Genomic DNA, 18,748 nt, shown 5'->3' with positions numbered 1-18,748 from the left:
CGGGCTGCCTGGTTTTGAACCTTTTCTATTTTATCTGTGAGATGCTTCTGAGCTGGGTGCCAGATAATGCATGGATAGACAACTGTTGAACATACATGTAGTGTGTAAAGCTTCTCCTTCACCTCTCCTGTTGCACACTTAAAATTTCTGCAGATAAGTTTTTCTAGCCTTGGACACTATTTGATCACTGTGCCTGTTACACTTCATAGATTCCTTGAAATAAATTCTCAGGTACTTATATTCTAGTACATTATCACTGCACCTCCGCTGATATTGTATATATGCTGAAATTTAGGGACGTTCTTTATTAAACAAACATTATTACACTTCGAGATACAGTTAAACTTCAATATAATGCAGTCGGTAAAATCTGCAGTTTGCTTCACTATATCTAAATTTCTCTATATTGAAATTAGACCTTTTATGCACATAACTACAGTCGCTGATGGCTTCATCTTGCATGTAAGGTGCCGCAAAGTTACCCGAGTTATCAAGCCATCGGAAAAAGCAAATTTGCTGGCAATCTGCTGCGGGCCCTATCTTGAAAACAATCTTAGATGGGGAGAGAGTGCTGATAGCCTCGTGTGCGCTGCGTTTTTGCCACTTAGTTCACATTGAAATTAGAGGCAGCACGAAGGTCAGTTCGCTCAATGCTGCTGCCACCCTTCCTCACTCCAGTATTTTGACAGCAAGTTTCCACAGTCATCGAGTGAAATGTGTTCATGTTTGCTTGTGCGTGCATGATACCATGCTTGTTAATTTAGTTAGTAAGCGAATCTTTACAAGTTTCTACAGCCAATAAAACTGCTATCTTTACTTCTTATAGCTGCCTACTAATTTGCTATCGCCATCGATGCTTCGCGTTTCAGGCGAAACTTCAACATTTTATTGTGACCTGAAAGCTCTTTACTTTTCTTTTTATTGGCAAGTATAATTTCACAAGATAAATGCAGCTCTCAAGGGCGCGCCAGTGAGATTGTAATGAACATGAAATTTAACTTGCACTAAGTACGTGCGTCATGTACTGTGCCCAGTGAGCTAACATCATGCATAAAAGCTCACTACACTGGTTAACAGAGCTGACCAAGAAATTTGTGTGGAGATGATTATCATTTGCACAAAAATTTAAGCAGTAACTCAAAGTACTTGCTGGAAACTTTTTTAGACACACACGCAAAATATAACTTTTATTTATAACTAACCAATTCTGATATCATCTATACAAAACATAGTTTCCATACAGTAAACACCATAGCCCATGTGTGGATAAGAAAATGTACAGATATCACTAGTGCCTTCTTCCCGAAGCCAAACATGCAATAAAAAAATGAGTGTTTTCATAAACATTCATTACTGGAAGCATCTAAAATGATATCTTTGCCATAGTGGCGTACATGCCAATGCTCGTGCTTGCACATTTTCTATCTGATGTAGGGACTATCTTTGATGCCAAGTTCCTAACAAGAATCTGAATTCTGAGTCTAGTGTAAGTGCTTATGACATCTTTCATCACATCATGGCATGCAGGGAAACAGAAAACAATCGAAATGCTTCTAGTAATTGCAGCTTGAAGTTCTGCTGACATAAAAATAATGCGAACACGAAAAAAAAAAACGAAAAAAACACTATCATGATGCAGACAGTTAGAAAAAAAAGCAACATGTTTTACACATGCTAAATGTGCAGTGCACTGCTCCACTGTGATAAATTTAACAAAGAGTCTTGCTTGCAAAGATTATAAAAACGTTTGTGCAACTTTGCCTGCAAGTATTAGAAGAAGTACAGTACTTGCCTCACAAAGAATGTCATGTTTCAGAGTCTTTTTTTTTTTTCGATGTTGTGCAGCAATTGTTTTTGCCACACGACATCGTGGTTTCCTTAGGGGATTCTAAGCGATGCTAGTCCTTTTCCTGGCCTGCTGCTGCAGTGAAAAGCGAAGCAGCCAGGCATTCTTCTGGCAAACGATGCTCACTTAACTTGGAAAACTTTGGTGCGCCGTGGCAGCATGGTCAATACGCTGGAAGGTGAATTGCGGCCACAGAAAAAGTAAAGAAGTAGCTAAAACAAGTTTCAGGACGTCTCTATAATGTGAGGGTCAGCTGGTAGTGCAATTTCACGCGCTGCAGCCAATGAGCGCGCAGGAAGCACCGGTCCGGTGACATTGAGGAAAACAGAGGTGCAGAAGAGGATACTGCGGCAAAGATCTAGAAGCGTTGCTACTTTCTAGGATAAAGGGACTTTAGGCGTGAAAGGCGCTGAGCGCTGCTGTGAGTGTGTGCACACCCCTTGAAAGCTTATCGGTATGCTTCAAGTAATCCGGCCTAAAATGCATGCGTTTTGGTTGGGACTGGGCGAAATTTTGAATGAAGCGATAAGAGTAAATTGACTTCGTTACAACAAGGGTTTGCTGTATCTTGAGCGCCGCAGCAAGCAATACTGTAGTGGACAAAGACAACATTGCGTGCATTTTGAATAAGAAATTGCCTTATTGCGATTATATGGACACTACAGGTGCATTTCTGTTGTCGACGTCGCCGTGATGTTCCATATAAAGTCCAAGGGCAATAACATTGTCGCCGCTTGCCGTATGCCGTATGTGCAACTGAAAGCATGCGAGAGTTAGCCAACGACAGTGGCTTAATCTTGCGCACGCAAGGGAGGAAGCGCGCTGTATTTCGCCCCGTGCAGGATACCTGGGGGATGGGAGGAAGGGGGGGTTCTACTCTACCGGTTGCTGTATATGGCGCGACCGTGCAAGCGCTATCTCGAAAGTAATCTGCAATGAGTACAGTCTAGGTGTGGCAAGGGCTCATAGTTTTGTGTGCTCTGTGTCCTAATTGCTTAGTTCGCATTGAAGCAAGAGGCAGCAGGAAGGTCGATTCACTTGCTGCCGCTGCCATGCCAGCATTTCGACAGCGAGTGCCCGCACCCATCGAGTGAGATGTGTTTCTGTTCGCCTGTGTACACGCGACACCACGCTTTTTAACTTATTTAGTTAGCGAATGTCTACACATTTGTACGGCCGATAAAGCTACTATCCTTACTTTGTATAGCTGTCTACTAATTTGCTATTGCAATCGATGCTTCATCTTTCAGGCTAAACTGCGACTTCTTGAATAGATGGGGACACTATCTGCTCTGTAAGCCTTCTGCATTGGAGCTTGGGGATCATTTCAATGTAATATAATGTGCTCATGCAGCAGTCATTTTCAGCATTCTTCTTGCATGACAGTTCTTCACTGTTTTGGAATTCAATCGGCTAAGTGGTGTATTCGTGCTACCATCCTCCTCATCGTTGTTGCATACAATTAGGTGGCATTTTGGGGCAGTCAAGGGAGTAGCTGCTTTCATGGTAAAAGAGTTGAAAGCTTGACAAATTACTGAATTCTCCTGGTCTTTCTTGTTCTCTCGTTTTTTTCTCAAGAAATTCTAATTTTATGCTCTTTGCTCTAGCAACTCCAAGAAGCAGAGGCACGGAACCAGGAGATCACGCAAAACCTCTCGTCTGGTAAGATTATGCAGTTGTTTTTTTGTTCACTTTTTTCTTCTTCGAATGCTGTACAACTATCATAAGTGGTGTGCAACAGGTAAGGACGACTTACAAAGACCACAGCACTGTGAACAGTCTTGTGTTCATACAGTCGTGCTGTGTTCGTCCTGAGATGTTTTCATCTGTTTGCACGCATCTTGCTATAGATCACTTCCATCTTGCCCGCTTCACTGTCCTACAATGTCGCGAAAGTTTCACTGTGATCATGCATGCTTGAGAAGGTTAACTGTTACTTGTAAAATCATTTCCTTGTGATGGTGTAAAGAATATATTCACTTCTATTGTGAACTCATGGATGTTCTGCAAATTTTTCTTAAGCATATTTTGGCCTTCCTTTGGCATTGTCATTCTGTGCATTGTAAGGAGTGATGCTTCCTTTACCACAGCCACAAGGCCCCTCCTTCGTCAGATTGAGAATCTCCAATCAATGTTCAGCGTGCAGTCTGCTTCCTGGGAGAGGGTGGAACGGAGCCTCACTGATAGGCTGAGTGAGTTTTATTTCTCTCTCTTCCTTCTTTTTTCTGTTCTCTTCTGTTCATTCTGGACAGCAGAGAAGACGGGGTGAAGTAAAGGAAATATGAGACACACATCTCTGAGTAATAACCCGTTAGTCAGCACTATGACTAACTGCTTTTATTAATCAACACAGTGTGTGTTATTCACTTCATCCCGTCTTCAGCACTGTTCATTCGAACATCAGTATGCACCACCTTGACACACTCCTGCTTTTGTTTCCACTTGCCATTTTCTGACAATAGTTAGTATCATATCACACCACATCTGCAATTATCACATGAGTTGTTTCCATGTGCTGTCCATATCACTTGCCCTGTCATCTGCACTATTTGCCATGTTAAATGTAAACAAACTATCCCAGCTTAGAACCCTCGTGCAAGCAAAAAAAGAGTGCTAAAGTGCCAACTACAACTACTGCGAGCTGCCCATAACCAGCACGCAAAAGATATAAAATAGTGTCGTCTGTATTGCTTTTAAGGGGTCGCTAACTTCTTGGTGTACTTTCTGAAACTTGAAATTTTGCCAAGAGATGGGTGGTGGGCACATGTTGGGATATTATGGTAACTAGTAGGGAAAAAAAAAAAGTCTATAGGCTTCTTTTTGCATTGCCCAGTGTATATCTTACACGCATGTTAAAGCACTTTTGTTTCAACACAGACGAGTCCCAGACTCACGCAACACTGCTAGCCGAGCGAGAGCGTGCCCTGAGCGACAAGTGCACTGACCTACAACAGCGGCTCACGACACTTGAGGCACAAAATGTGGCGCTGCGACGGGAGAAGCAGGAGCTGGCTTCTGAATGCGACACGCTTAGGGAACAGCAGAGCAGCTTGGAGGAGTATGAGCGCAGGTAGGAATTTGGATAGAATTTCATTCCTTTCTGAAACCTTGTTTTTTTTTCTTGAGTTCACATTTGGCCCTTTCAAGCCTTCGTTTTTCACACCAGTGTCAACTTCCTTATGTGGAAGTTTTGCCTCGAAGCCAATGCCACTTTTTCTTTTCAGGTTGTTGTGAGAAGAAATACTCATCAGAAAAATCATGAACTGATGAACATCAAATTTGTTTTACGATCAAGGGTTCACTAAATGTTTGTTGGATGAAGGCGTTCTTGTTTGAGCAGAAGACAATGGAGTCTTTTACTAAGGCAAAGCTTTGGTGGTACAGTAAGACCTCGTTAAACCGTACCCGCTTAAACAGTAGTTTCCTTTTAAAGGTAGTAAAGTCAGATAGATCCTGACTCAGTGCCCATTGAACATAATGCGTTTTGTATCCGCATAAACCTTACCAGCTTGTTGTGTATGTATCGGTTAACACATAGTGTTTCCATTTTTTGTCGCTAGATCACAGATGTACTTCAGCCAGGCAGAAGAACGAGCCTCCGAGATCGGAACGGTCTCCCCAAGCGCAAATGCAGAGGGCGCTTGGAAGGGTGAAGTCACACCCGGCAGAAATACAGAAAGAGAAACAACATTTTCTTTGAAAAAAAAAGAAGAAACCGAAATGCTGGTGGAACAGGGAGATATGAGAAGCAATCGCCGAACTACAGAAAGCATCCTGAGAGCACAGGCAGACAAAAGAAGCGCAATTGCTGCAGGATGAAGTAGCAAGTAAATGGGAAATATATTGGGAGAAAAAAAATCTATGGTTCAAATGCTGGTGCAAGCAAAAATAAAAGGTGAAAGTGAACATTAGTTGTTAGAAATGCATGTGAAAAAGAAGGTTGCACCTAGAATATTTTGTAACCACATAAAGTTGTTAGGCAAGAAGTACAATACAACAACATGTACAACATGAAGATGGAAACAAACTGGAAGGGGATGCGCCATTAAATTACATCCGAAAAAGAACAGCTGGATCTTTTCTAGGCAATGACGAGGTTGTATTTGAAGAAAAAAAGAGCATGAAAGAGAACCAGATGGAAAAGGAGCTGGTGCTGAGAAATTTCCACTGAAAGAAAGCCAAAAAAGAAAATTCCTAAGCGCACAGCCACAGGGCTAGACGAGGTTTCTGTTAGGCTGACCAAAAAGTAAGGAAGCGCTGGTGAAAGCACTGGAAAAGACTTTAAAAGATAGATGAATACCAGATAGTTGGTGACAAAGTAGAATCAGTTTAATTTATAAAGGTAAGGGGGAGAAAGATAGAATTTACTCGTATAGACCGTTGACCATTACATCAGTAATAAACAGGCTAGCAATGCAGGCAATCAAATTAAAGCTTCAAGCATGGGCAGAGAGTAACGGCATTTTGGGAGGACTTCCGAATGGCTTCAGGATAGGTAGGCATTTGGATGATAACTTATTTGTTCTTACTCAGTGTACTGAAATATCAAGAGTAGAAAGCAGACCGTTATATGTGGCCTTTTTAGACATTGCAGGGGCGTATTACAGCGTAGACCGCAACATTTTGCGAGATATTCTGGAAGGGGAAGGCTTAGGTGACGATTGTCTACAGCTTTTGAGAGAGATTTACCTAGAAAATAGAGTTTGCGTTGAATGGGAAGGGATGAGGAGCGAGGAGAAAGTTCATATCAACAAGGGACTGAGGCAGGGGTGCCCTTTATCCCCACTGCTTTTTATGATGTACATAGTGAGGATGCAGATAGCGCTAGAAGGAAGTAATATCGGGTTTAATCTCTCATACAAACAGGCAGGTACAGTAGTAGAGCAGCAGCTCCCAGGCTTATTTTATGCGGACGACACTGTGTTGCTAGCTTGTGTTGCATTGTGTTACATTGTGTTGTAGTGATTTGCAACATCTGGTTAATATCTGTGGACAGGAAGGCGAGAATTTAGGTTTTATATTTGGCGTTATAAAATCAGGTGTTATCGTATTCAATGAAAGCAGTGAACAGGCAGTGGCAATACAGGGCCAGAAAATACCTCGGGTAAAAGACTATAAATACCTTGGTATATGGATAAACGAAGGCAATAGATATATGGAAACACAGGAAAAAACAATAACCGTAAAAGGGAAGAGAAATGCTGTCATAAACACAGAGTGCTTTGGGGATAGAGACAGGTACGAGGTGCTTCGGGGTATGTGGAAAGGTGTAGTGGTTCCAGGACTTACATTCGGAAATGCGGTTGTTTGCTTGAAATCAGGGGTACAATCAGGACTCAATGGCAACCAAAGGTCAGTAGGACGCCTCACATTGGGCTCTCACAGGAAGACTACAAATGAAGCTGTGCAGGGTGATATGGGCTGGACAAGTTTTGAAGTGAGGGAAGCTCACAGTAAAATTGATTATGAAGAACGACTGAGGAATATGGGAGAAACTAAATGGGCTAGGAGAGTGTTGAAGTATCTGTACAGGAAAAACATTCATTCACAGTGGAGGAAAAGAACTAGAAAGCTTACTAGCAAGTATGCAGCCTGTAGGGTGGGCAACACAGCAACAAAGAAGGTCAAGCGGAAAGTCAGAGAGGCTGAAATAATCTCCTGGGTGGCGGCAATGGAAAAGAAACCTGCCATGAGTAACTACTTAAGAGGAAGAAACGAAATCAGGAAAGAAACAATTTATGATAACTCAAAGGGAAGGTCACTACTTTTCGAAGCAAGACCAGGATGCCTTAGAACATGCACTTATAAAGCGAGATATAAGAAGGAAGAAGAAGTATGTGCTTGCTGCGGTAAAGCTAGGGAAACGATGGAGCATGTTTTGATAGAATGTGAAGATATCTGCCCAGCGGTCAATTTAAGCACCACTGGCCTCCTTGAAGCCTTTGAGTTCAGCGAGAGCAGGGGCAAAATAAACATGTCCGCAATAGAGATTAGTAAAAGGCAATTGGTGGAAGACTGGTGGAAGAAAAGTAGGGAAATGACAAAAAACAGAGTCGTACAATAACGAAGTTCACAATAGAGGTTAGAAAATTTGGTTACGGGAATTCATCATGTTTTTTTTTTCCTATTGTTCTTTTTTCTTTTTTAACCTAGGTAAGACATTAGGCAGTATAATAGCAAGAGTTTGGTGGCGCAGCCCACCACCCCATTCCAAAAGGGATGCTCATAACATCCCTCCATCGATGCAACAACATCAGCATCATTTTGCCACCGTTGAAGCGTTGTGGCTCGTGTTGTGGCATAGAAGCATAGAAGAAAAATTGGACATTTTTCGTGCTGTCAAACGTGGCGTGAAGAAGTCTGTGCTGGCATGCGAGAGGGATCTGCCATTGACTATGGTGTGTGGCATTTGTAATGCGAAGGAGAAGTTGGTTGGCAATGCTGCTGCGACCACAAAAATATGTCAGCTACGAGGCTCGACTTTTCGAGGTTGGACTTTCGCCATCGTTATCTCTGTCATTGCCAAAATATCACCTAACGACAGGGATGAGGACGATACAGAAAGCGACAGCACGGGCGATTTAGGCCCGATAGTGGCAGAGGCTGCACGTTACGTCGGCCTGATGCAGGTGTTTGCCGCGAACAGAAGGCTGGCGGAAAAGCTGGCTCGTAGGTTGAGTGAGTTTGAGGCCGCCATCGTTTCTGCTAGCCCGTCGTGGCACCAAACGAAAATAACATGCTTTTGTCGCCCAAAGTGAATAAATAGTGCATGTTTTCTGCTCTTTCATCGCCCTCTCTTGTTCCATTTTCAACAGGTAAGTGGGCAATCGCATCCTTTTTTGGTTAAGCTCTACTACCGTTTAGTACATACTTTTTCCGAGCTCCAGCCAACTACGGTTTAACGAGGGTTCACTGTTAATTGATATCTCGCAACTCTAGTGCAATAGAATCAGGCATCTGTTAATGGTGTATTGAGCATTGTTTGAGTTGACTCATTATCAAGTTGTGTCATCAGGTTTTCTTGACCAATAGTAATAGTAATAGCGGTAGCATCAACTCATTTGATGATAGTTGATGAGTGTGCTTTGTCAAGCACAACTTACGCTTGAGTCCTCATGGTTGCCTGATTTTAGTGGTGGTGCTTGGGAGTTTGTGTGGATGTTCAGTGCTGGCAACATCAATTTTTGTTTCTATCAGGGAAAGCAACCTCAGGGCGACAAAAGCAAGACTCGAGCAGTCTCTGAAGACCCTCAGGACTGAAAAGGTGAGCCATGCAGACACTCATATTTACAAGTGTACATAAGCTTCGTGTTTGTCAGCAAAGGGTGTGCTGTGACGCATGGTGCAGTTTTGGAAGTTTTTAAATAGAAGTTCTTAAACATTCTTAGATATTTGGACACGTTAAAGGGCATCACGGTGTCAAAATCACTCCAGAGTCTGCCATCACAACGTGCCTCATAATCTTATTGTGGTTTTGGCACGTACAGCCCCATAATTCAACTAAAGTTTACTTCTTCTGCCACGATGCGATGTGCCATGTGAGATAATGACAATGCTCAGCCCTCTAAGAGGTTATGAAATATGGCTTAAACAATGCCTCAAGTAAACACCTCTCCCTGCGTTTTCTGTGTACAACGCAGACAGATAGCAATGGTGCTCGCAAGGTAATGTTTATCATCAACTCAATACTCTGGCGTTAGACTGAACGTTGAAGAAATTAAGATTTCGCCTTCAGCATCACCACTGATTATCGTCAATCAAAGCAAACAGCACAGAAAGCTTCGCTTACATTGATTCCCACAGTGCATGGGATCTGCACATTTTTTGTCATCTTGCTTTGATTTAATTGCATTCACTTGCCTTCTAAATGTGGAAAGTGTGGTAGTTGGGAGGATCCAGAAGTACACGACTGGTCAAGGACAGATTTTAGTAGCCTTTGTATGAGAAACACATTGCACAAGGAGCAAGTGAAGTAAACTGACGTCTCTGTCTCTGTATTTTTTTAACATGTTGTTAACACTGTGGCAGCACTTCCTTAGCTTACGCCTCACAACCTATTGGTTGGTCACATATCATATTCCTTGAGTTCATCATGACTCACTGGTGAGTCTAGCAGTATTGCATCTTTCTCAAGCTGTAGAGATGGCACCACAGCATTTGCAACCAGAAGCAACAAGGATTTTTCACAATTGCTCAGGGAGCAGCTGACACAGCTGGTGAGCCACACCACAGTGAACATGATAAAGGGACACTAAAGGCAAATACTAAGTCGACATGGACTGTTTAAATACCATTCCAGAAACCTCGCAACACTTGTTTCGTGCCAAGAAAAGGCTTAGTTTACTACAAGAAAATTGCATCTGAAGGGCCCGAATGCCTTTTTCGAAATTAAGATATCCAGCCACCAAATCGGGGGATCGGTGTCGTTGCATACGCCATCACCTCTGTTTGCTGCCGTCAGTGAGCAGCACTCGACAGACGGTGGTACTGAGCCAAGACAGAGCAGCGGACTCGCCGCTGCAGCTGCCTTTTGGTCAAGTGGCATAGACTATTAGGGCATTCCGCGACATCACACGGAAGTTGAATTCTCTACTATTTGCAGTTTGTGCGAGTTTAGAGAGTCAGGGAAATCAGCAGAGCACTATGCGATATCTACTGAAATACAAAAGCGTGGGCTGCGCGAAGTCGAGCGAAAACGAAACCTTTCGACCACCCACATCATTGTCAGGGTTATTTCAATGAGTTCTTTTTTCTAAAGTGAAATACAACCGGACAAGTAGCATTTTATTTCATATTATAATATAATACAAGGATGTTTTTTTGCAACGAGTGGTTGAGTACCAGCGACAGAATTTAACTGAGGAGTGCTTTCGTCATCGGGCAAGTAGTTAAATGTCCCAGGGGAGCCTCTAATCATGTCCTTCATTTACCTCAATTTCTCGATTATTAAGGCTCTGTTCGCGATGATATTGACACCTTAGAGATTCTCGAGCACTAATCTGTCACTTTAGCTTGACTTAATATTTGCCTTTAGTGTCCCTTTAAGCATACTATGTTGCGGCCAGCACTGCCACTCCTGGCCACTTTGAGGTTGCAGCGATAAATGTCCATGCATGACGTCGCATAACATCACCCACCAGTACTTGATCACGTATGTTGCTTTGGTGTGCAAGTACAACGGTTTGTTTTTGTTTTCCCTTGACCCCAGCCGCAGTTTTGGTGTTGAAAAGTTTGTGCAGCAGGGCAAAGTCAACCTTTGCAATGCATTTAAGCTCATAAACAAGATGTTCCACTACCCTAAGAGCAAGGGATGATGACCACAGTATGCCATAACTGTGGTCCCTGGGATTAGCATAGTGCAGACTACTTGTACGTTACCATCACAGAGACCATGCAGAACCGTTAGACTTGCAGTGCAATCACGGAATGTTGCATGTTGAAAGCCATTTGGTAGAGGCAAATGTATGTGCATTGATTACTGTTGCGATGTACTACCATGAGCACATCAATCCAGAGCTCACAGCTGCCCCTACACTTGTTTTCCATCTTTTCATTGTACGTGCTGCATGCTTGCATTGCATGAGGAAGACAGGAATTCCTTGGTGCACTTTGGACATCACATATATATATATATATATATATATATATATATATATATATATATATATATATATATATATATATATATATATATATATATATATATATATATATATATATATATATATATATATATATATATGCATTATGCTAATTCTCCAGCAATAATATTCTTGTCAATTCCTTGATAGTGTGTCTACACTGTTCTCTCCTGCTTGTTCAACCAGGATGCCTTGTCTGCACAGCTGAGCGCCCTGCAAGAGGAACTCTCCAGCGAGCACAACAAGAACGCCTTGCTTCAGGAACAGCTCCGAGCAGAGGTGAAGCCCTGTAGCGGCTCACTTTTCTCTGGAATTTTGCGCACGATTCTTAACTGTGTCTGGTGCTCCACGGGGGCTGTGTGGTGCTGTTTTGTGAGCTGTCTGTGATCTTCTTACTACTGCACTCATTTGTAGTGCATTGATCTCAACAGAAAAGTTGTGACTTGTTGTTCAGTAAGTGCTTTCACTTTGTGTTGTGCCCATCAAGTTCTTTAAGTTCATTAAGCCTGAGCTAAATGAGACATTAGAACTTAGAATTTTCTCTGAAAAACAAGCAGTTATGCATCCTTTCTTTTTAAATTCAGTATTTGATAAGGTGTGGCATAACAGCAGAAGAAAAGAAGCTCTCCAACATTGATACTGTGGCTTCGAGGACAATATGTTTTTGTGGCATGGAGGCAGGGAATGTTTAGCACAGGATTTGCATAGCATTTGTTATAATTTTGCATGCTTGTTGTTTTGGTTAATTTGTCACAACTTGTGCAACACTTGTTGCCTTTCTGCCGCTTTTACCTAATTTACATGACAGCTTGCACATGGCTCTCATAGTTCAAATAATTCATAATAGAAAATGAAACATGAAGGGCTTACAAGGGTTTAAAATGTTACATTGACTCCACCTGTCTGACATTAAACAACCAGTAACCTTTATTTGATTATATGCAAAAGAATCGTTAGGCATTTACATGAGTGAAAACTTACCTGCCTCTTTTCACTTATTTCTTGCTGTATTGGCAAAGAAAATAAAAACTGTAGTGCAGAACCCCAATAAGTAAATACTGAGGCATAAAAGTTCTCACTATTTAAAATTGATACATTTTTATGAGGGCAATGCAGTGGCATTTCTTGGAGCTTACAGCCATTCACAATGTCCTGTTCCTTGTTTTTTTTTTTTTTTTTTTCCCAGCGAGAGAAGAGGCTTGAAAATTCTAACACTCCATCACCTACAGCGTCACACTACAGTTCCGTCAGTGACACCTTCAACTGCAATCCAGTGAGTTGGAATCTTGCCCTCACACTCAGCCTGTTTAAATGTTACTGGTAGGAGGTTTGTTTTGCACTTAGACTTGCTTACTTGACCCAGTTTGCAAGTAAAATACTGTTTATGTCACTGATAAATAAATAATTGTACATGTTACTGGTTCTGGCCTTGCTCTGTCTCGGATTGCAGTGATGCTGAGTCAACTCGAGATTGAAGCCAATGGAAACCTGCCCAAGCGACACGTTTGTTGATTTGTCAGATAAATCCAATGCTGGAAGCAGAAACGTGTCAATGCTGCTTATGTCACAAACAAACTTGGCAAATGTATAAGGCTCTCGCCAAAGATGCCGCAGTTGACACTGCGAGATGCCATACCAATAAATGAAGGTGCAGCGGCCATCTGAAAAGAAATTTGTTCAAGCACAGTTGTTTTCCTAACATGAATGTGGGAGCTTCTCTGAGCATGCGCAACTGGAGCATGGCACACTGAAGATACTACTATAATTGGAATGTGAAATGCACCCTGAGGGTGCTGTGGAGCACTTGAAAGCAACTAGTCGAATTTAGCATAACTTTCAAACTCTATATGAATTGAAATTACTAATTAGGCTTGTTAGCATTTTAAAAAGGCACAAAAGAGAACAATTATTTCATGCGTATTTGTAAATGACCCTTCCACAATACCAAAAACACCTCTGCTACCGTGAGAAGAGGCATGGTTGGCTAGGAAAAATGCATGAAAGAAATAAGGGTGGCAGCAACGCCTTGAACTACCTGTACCAGCTTGCTGTGACATCATAGATTTCGATGGCATCTACTATGGCCTAGGTGGTTCATTCTCTAGCGGATAAAAATTGACTAAATTGTGTTTAAAGGAACCAAACTTTCAATATTCAATTCAATTCAATTAAATGCATTATTTACAGACGTAGAACATAGAGAAATACCAAACTGGTTGGACCCATAGCCACAGGATAGTTGCGGGTCCAATGAAAAGTAAATAATGATTACAAGTACAAAGCAAGTAAGATACATCACATGCATACACATATTTGTCGTGCACCATTAAATTGCACGAGTATACAAAAGGAAATGCGAAATAGTGAAAAGCGTGTTATAGTATTAAACACGTCTGAGCGAACAGATAAAACACTAGCTAAGAGGATTGTAGGCAAGTTCTTGCATTATTATGAATGTTCAAAATATACATTATTAATCTCGACAAAATCGAAACACTAGTTAAATATGGCTAGGTTCGTGAACTTTTACTGAGCCAACGTAACCCAAATACAAAAAAAATACTTGAAATTCATGAGCTTACACTGATGTACTGATGCTGGCATTCTGGCATGAAGTTTTATGCAAAGCATATTACGAGAGCTCAACCCAGCTCCTCAGGCGCGGCGGTGTCGCCTTGAAACCACGTGACACCGTGACGTCACGACAGAGGAGAAGTGGCTTTGGCTCAACTCTTGCAAGACGGGCTGGGTGGGAATCGAACCAGGGTCTCCGGAGTGTGGGACGGAGACGCTACCACTGAGCCACGAGTACGATGTTTCAAAGCGGTACAAAAGCGCCTCTAGTTAATGCGGTGTTGCCTTAGAAACGAGCTGTTTCTAAGGCGTGCGTCTCTTGCTCAGGCGCACATTTCGTTGCTGAGCCGAACGCTGCTTTGCTCGACGCTCACCGCGTCCAATGCGGGGCGCGTAGTCGCTGCCCTGTAGCCCATTGTCTTACACCCCTTGGCGGGTCGACGGGAACGCTGTCGCGTTCCACTCTTGAAGGCGAAGCAGTAATGCATGAGTTGTTTCTTCGTCTAGCCGAACCAAATATAGCCAAGCAACAGCAGTTCACCAGGCTAAACAGTGGTTCAACAACTAAAATAAAGGCTAGTATGCTTCGCATCCTGGGCTTAACCTTACCTAAGCCACAGCCATTTTTTTAAAAATAGCTGTTCAACCTAAATTTTCTCCTCTGATAGCCAATGTATTATTGCAAAAGCAATGTAAATGGAGTTTTCACAGAATACTGTTGCATTCTAAACAGATTCAGTGTTTCTCTTCAACCTCCCTTTGATCTTTCAAGACTAATGGTGTAATATGAACAACGCAGCTGCCTGATGACTTGAGCATGGCAAACAGCACATTCAGTGTTGGACCAGCAAGTCGTCACACTTCCTTGTACGAGAGCCTCCGTGGCGTCGGTGGCAGCTCGCTCATCGAGTCGCTCCAGGCACAGCTCAAGATGCGCGAAGGCGAAGTTGGTCAGTTGCAGGTAGGAATGGTGGTACCATCTGCACGCTGTAATCTGTGGGGGGCAACGAACTGTACTCCATTTTTGATGTTTCTCAACCCTTTTTAGGGCGGCGTATATATTTTGCAAGGCTCAAAATTTTTTGTGTGCCTATGAGTAAATGAGGCACTCATAAATAGTTTACAAGAAATTTCACATCTCTGTACCAAGCAGTTTATTTCATAAAGGTGGGACGTATTTGTCTCACTGACACTAAATAATTTTTCAAAAAGTGGGATGCGTATGTCCCATTGATTCTCTAGGGTCTCAATACAAAATTATCTCTGATTACTTTCCTCATCAAACAAAACTCTGGATATATTTTGTATGGTATGAGTAAACGATAGGCTTAGAAGTAGTTTGCAAATAATTTCACTTCTGTAAGATCAGCCGATTATTTTTTAAATGTGGGATGGATTTGTCCCGCTGACACTAAATATCTTTTTTCGAAAGGTGTAGGGTTCCAATGAAAAATTACACATAACCACTTACCTCGTACAACGAATCGAAGTAGAACAAACAAATTGTGTGCAGCAGTACCCATGCATAAAATGTGCGCACTTCTTGCCCATGCGTTGAGTACCAATGGCATCATCACCTTTCTGCACGTGCGTGTTTCTTCATGTTCATCAACAAGAGCGAGTTTTGCGGACTAGCTATCATCTAGAGATATAAAAATTGGTGCTTATTGTGAGCTAAACATGTAAATCTAAATGCAGGAAAGAGGAATAACTTACCGGGCATCTTGAGAATTTTGTTCTTGCGAGCAAATGTGGGCCAAAAAAAGGAAGCGTTCCAACAATGAAAAATTTTCTAGCTCTAGCACGCTTGTTGCCCCTTAGTACCCAGTCTTCAAACTATTCTCACATTAAGTTTTGAAAGTTTTTGATAGAAGACAGCCCCAAACTAATCAGATAAGTGCACCCATTTGCAACTGAGGAGTGTTTTTGCGCACATTACAAAATGGGAGGTACATGTCTCATTGTCCTACAGAGGGTTAAACACTAAATTCAATGAACTTTTGAAGCTTAGATCAGGGAATGTGAATATAAAGCAGCATCTATTCAAAACTGATGTGTCACAAGAAGTTCACAGAAACAGACGCTTCTGAAATCAAAATAGGAAAAATGCTGCCATTACCACTCACTGGATATGATGCAGAACCAAGAACACACGAGAACCTGCACAGCTCCTCTGCAAGACCTCGGGGATTGGGTGGTGCCTGCAGCGTGTTGGGGGGGGAAATCTCAGAGGCCCTGGGCTGCGATTTGTGTCATATCCACTGAATACCAGGTGCATTAATCGCATGCCTAGACGGTATGTAAAGGCTGTTAATAAGAAAGTTAGACAATTAATTGCCCAGCATCTTTGTTTTAATACTAGTATATGCTGCTCATCTATACCCTATTTACCCAAAGTAGAATTTCACTACAGTTGGCCTTCGCCTTCCGCTTTCCACACTGGTCTGTATTGGTGGACTTAGGTTAGACTTTCTAGTGGACACATTTTTGGTGACGTTCATGTTAACAATGCCTTGTTTTTTGTCATGTTAGTGCATTTGTCAAATGCCGGTCTCATTTTATAGACAAGCTGGTTACAAGTGGTGGTGTTTGCATATTTTAGTTGACTGTGTGTCAGGCAGTCTGAGCAGGGCAGGGTTTCAGCGTGTATCTAGTACCTCACAAATAAATTCCAACAAAGCTATTCACTAAGCTTTGCAGAGAATTGTTATCAATATAATGCTCCCACTGCCACTCTCTCGTGGCTTTCACCTTCTTTTATATTCAAACTGCACTTTAAGCTGTGCCATTTTCTGGCTGTAACATTAATTTATATTTTGAAGCCTCAAAAGCTGTCAACATCGCCTTGAAAGAGGCAAGCCCACTTGTCGAAACGTTGGCTCCCACTTTTACGTATAGCCTTCCCTACCACAAATGCATCAAGCAAGAAGAAGAACAAGCGGACGCCATACTGCGAAAGGCGTACAAAACTGCGCTTCACCTGCCGCAGCGCACATCAACCGAGAAACTGCTGGCCCTGGGACTGCACAATACCTTCAGTGAACTAAGAGAAGCACTACTATGCTCTCAGGCACGTAGGTTGATGCAGACCCCCACGGGAAGAGTGTTCCTGCGAAGATATGGCGGCGGCAACATGATCCAAGAGATCGAACGTACCGAGGCCATTCCGGACAAGTATCGCAGTACACTGCGTGTCGCACCGATACCCAAGAATATGGACCGGAACCTGCACAAGGCGCGTAGAGAGGCAAGAGCGGAGTACGTGCAGAGAACCTTGGCGAACAAGGACAACACAAGGTATACGGACGCGGCAACGTTCGTCAAAGACGGAAGACACAACAGCAGAGCAGTGGCGTCGGTGGTTAATTTGGACCTCAAGGAGATCACCAGCGCATCACTACAGGACTGCACGGTAGTCGAGGCCGAAGAGGCAGCTGTGGCTCTGGCAGCACTGGAGGGCTATCGATCTGGCAGGTCCCTAACAATAATAACAGACTCTCAAGCAGCATGCCGTAATTATACAAACGGCAGAATTGGGCGCAAAGCACGCCATATACTCTGCTCATGCGACCCGGGAAACAAAGTTCACCATACCATAATCTGGGTACCAGGGCACACTGGCATAACAGGGAACCAAGAGGCGGATAGGATAGCTCGAGGGCATACCAACCGGGCGTCCGACACATCCAGCCTTGAGGAACCCGAGTCAGTACCCATGGGCTACTCAGATATACTAAATTATTATAAAGGGGTCAGACTGAAGTACCCACCCCCGGATAATGATCTAAGCAGAGAGGATGCTGTTGCATGGCGACAACTGCAGACGGGTACTTTCCCGAATCTAAACCTTCTGAATAAAATTTTCCCTACACAATATGAGGCTAAGTGCCCATGGTGCGGAGAGAAACCAGATCTGTACCACATATCATGGGCCTGTCAAAATATTAAGTCCCCAACTATCTATAAAATTAAAAACCCGAGTGCGGAACAGTGGGAGAGTATGCTTTCCAGCGTAAGCTTGAACGGCCAAAAGCGCCTAGTAGAGCGAGCTCGCGGGTTGGCCATACTCAGTGGAGCCTTGGACTAGGGCACCAACCCTGTGATTGCAGACAGAAGAATCCATCAGAAGATGGAAGACGCCGTCTGAAGCCGTGAAGATCTCTTTTCTAGAGCCCAATAAATGTTTTCCGATCCGATCCGATACCTTTTTCTCGTTTTGCTCATTGTCTTGGAATTTCCATCTTCTGCCTTCCCCATGTTTTCCCTAAAAAGCTATCGCTGTCACTTCTCAGTGCAGGTAACCACTGTGATTATTTACAACAACCAGTTTTAGACTTCTTTCTGCACATTCTTCCTTTTCAAATCAAGTGAAGTCACCTTCCTACACATGTATGGAAACACACGGTGTAAATGTTCTGATGTGTTTGTGAGCAGCGCCGTTTATTTGGGCTCACTTTGAGTAGGCTACCTGCTTGTACCAATTCAACCATCTGACCACGGTTGTTCTTCCAGGCACAAATTGGCCAGTTGGAACGATGCAGGGAATCCTTGTCACGTGAGCTGACATTACTGTCAGCCAAGCAAGAGCTTTGGGACCAGGAGCACGAGGAGCTGCGTGAACTCAGGGTTCGTTTCGAGGCAAGTGGAGATTTTCTGTAGGTTTCACGTGCTCAACCGCTGCACACTG

General features: G+C 42.9%; 1 protein-coding gene across 1 annotated transcript in view; it reads left to right on the top strand.

Moving 5' to 3' along the window:
• LOC135919085 (TATA element modulatory factor-like) overlaps positions 1–18,748 on the top strand; it is a 51,361-nt gene that overhangs the window by 22,073 nt on the left and 10,540 nt on the right. The window contains exons 16-23 of the mRNA XM_070524455.1: positions 3,454–3,508; positions 3,937–4,038; positions 4,724–4,916; positions 9,044–9,110; positions 11,674–11,766; positions 12,674–12,760; positions 14,861–15,022; positions 18,574–18,699. Coding sequence (XP_070380556.1) covers positions 3,454–3,508; positions 3,937–4,038; positions 4,724–4,916; positions 9,044–9,110; positions 11,674–11,766; positions 12,674–12,760; positions 14,861–15,022; positions 18,574–18,699 — 885 coding nt within the window. The remainder of the gene's footprint in view (positions 1–3,453; positions 3,509–3,936; positions 4,039–4,723; positions 4,917–9,043; positions 9,111–11,673; positions 11,767–12,673; positions 12,761–14,860; positions 15,023–18,573; positions 18,700–18,748) is intronic.

Source organism: Dermacentor albipictus, chromosome 8, assembly GCF_038994185.2.
Source record: "Dermacentor albipictus isolate Rhodes 1998 colony chromosome 8, USDA_Dalb.pri_finalv2, whole genome shotgun sequence".
NCBI lineage: Eukaryota > Metazoa > Arthropoda > Arachnida > Ixodida > Ixodidae > Dermacentor > Dermacentor albipictus.
This window is presented reverse-complemented; position numbering and strand designations above follow the sequence as displayed.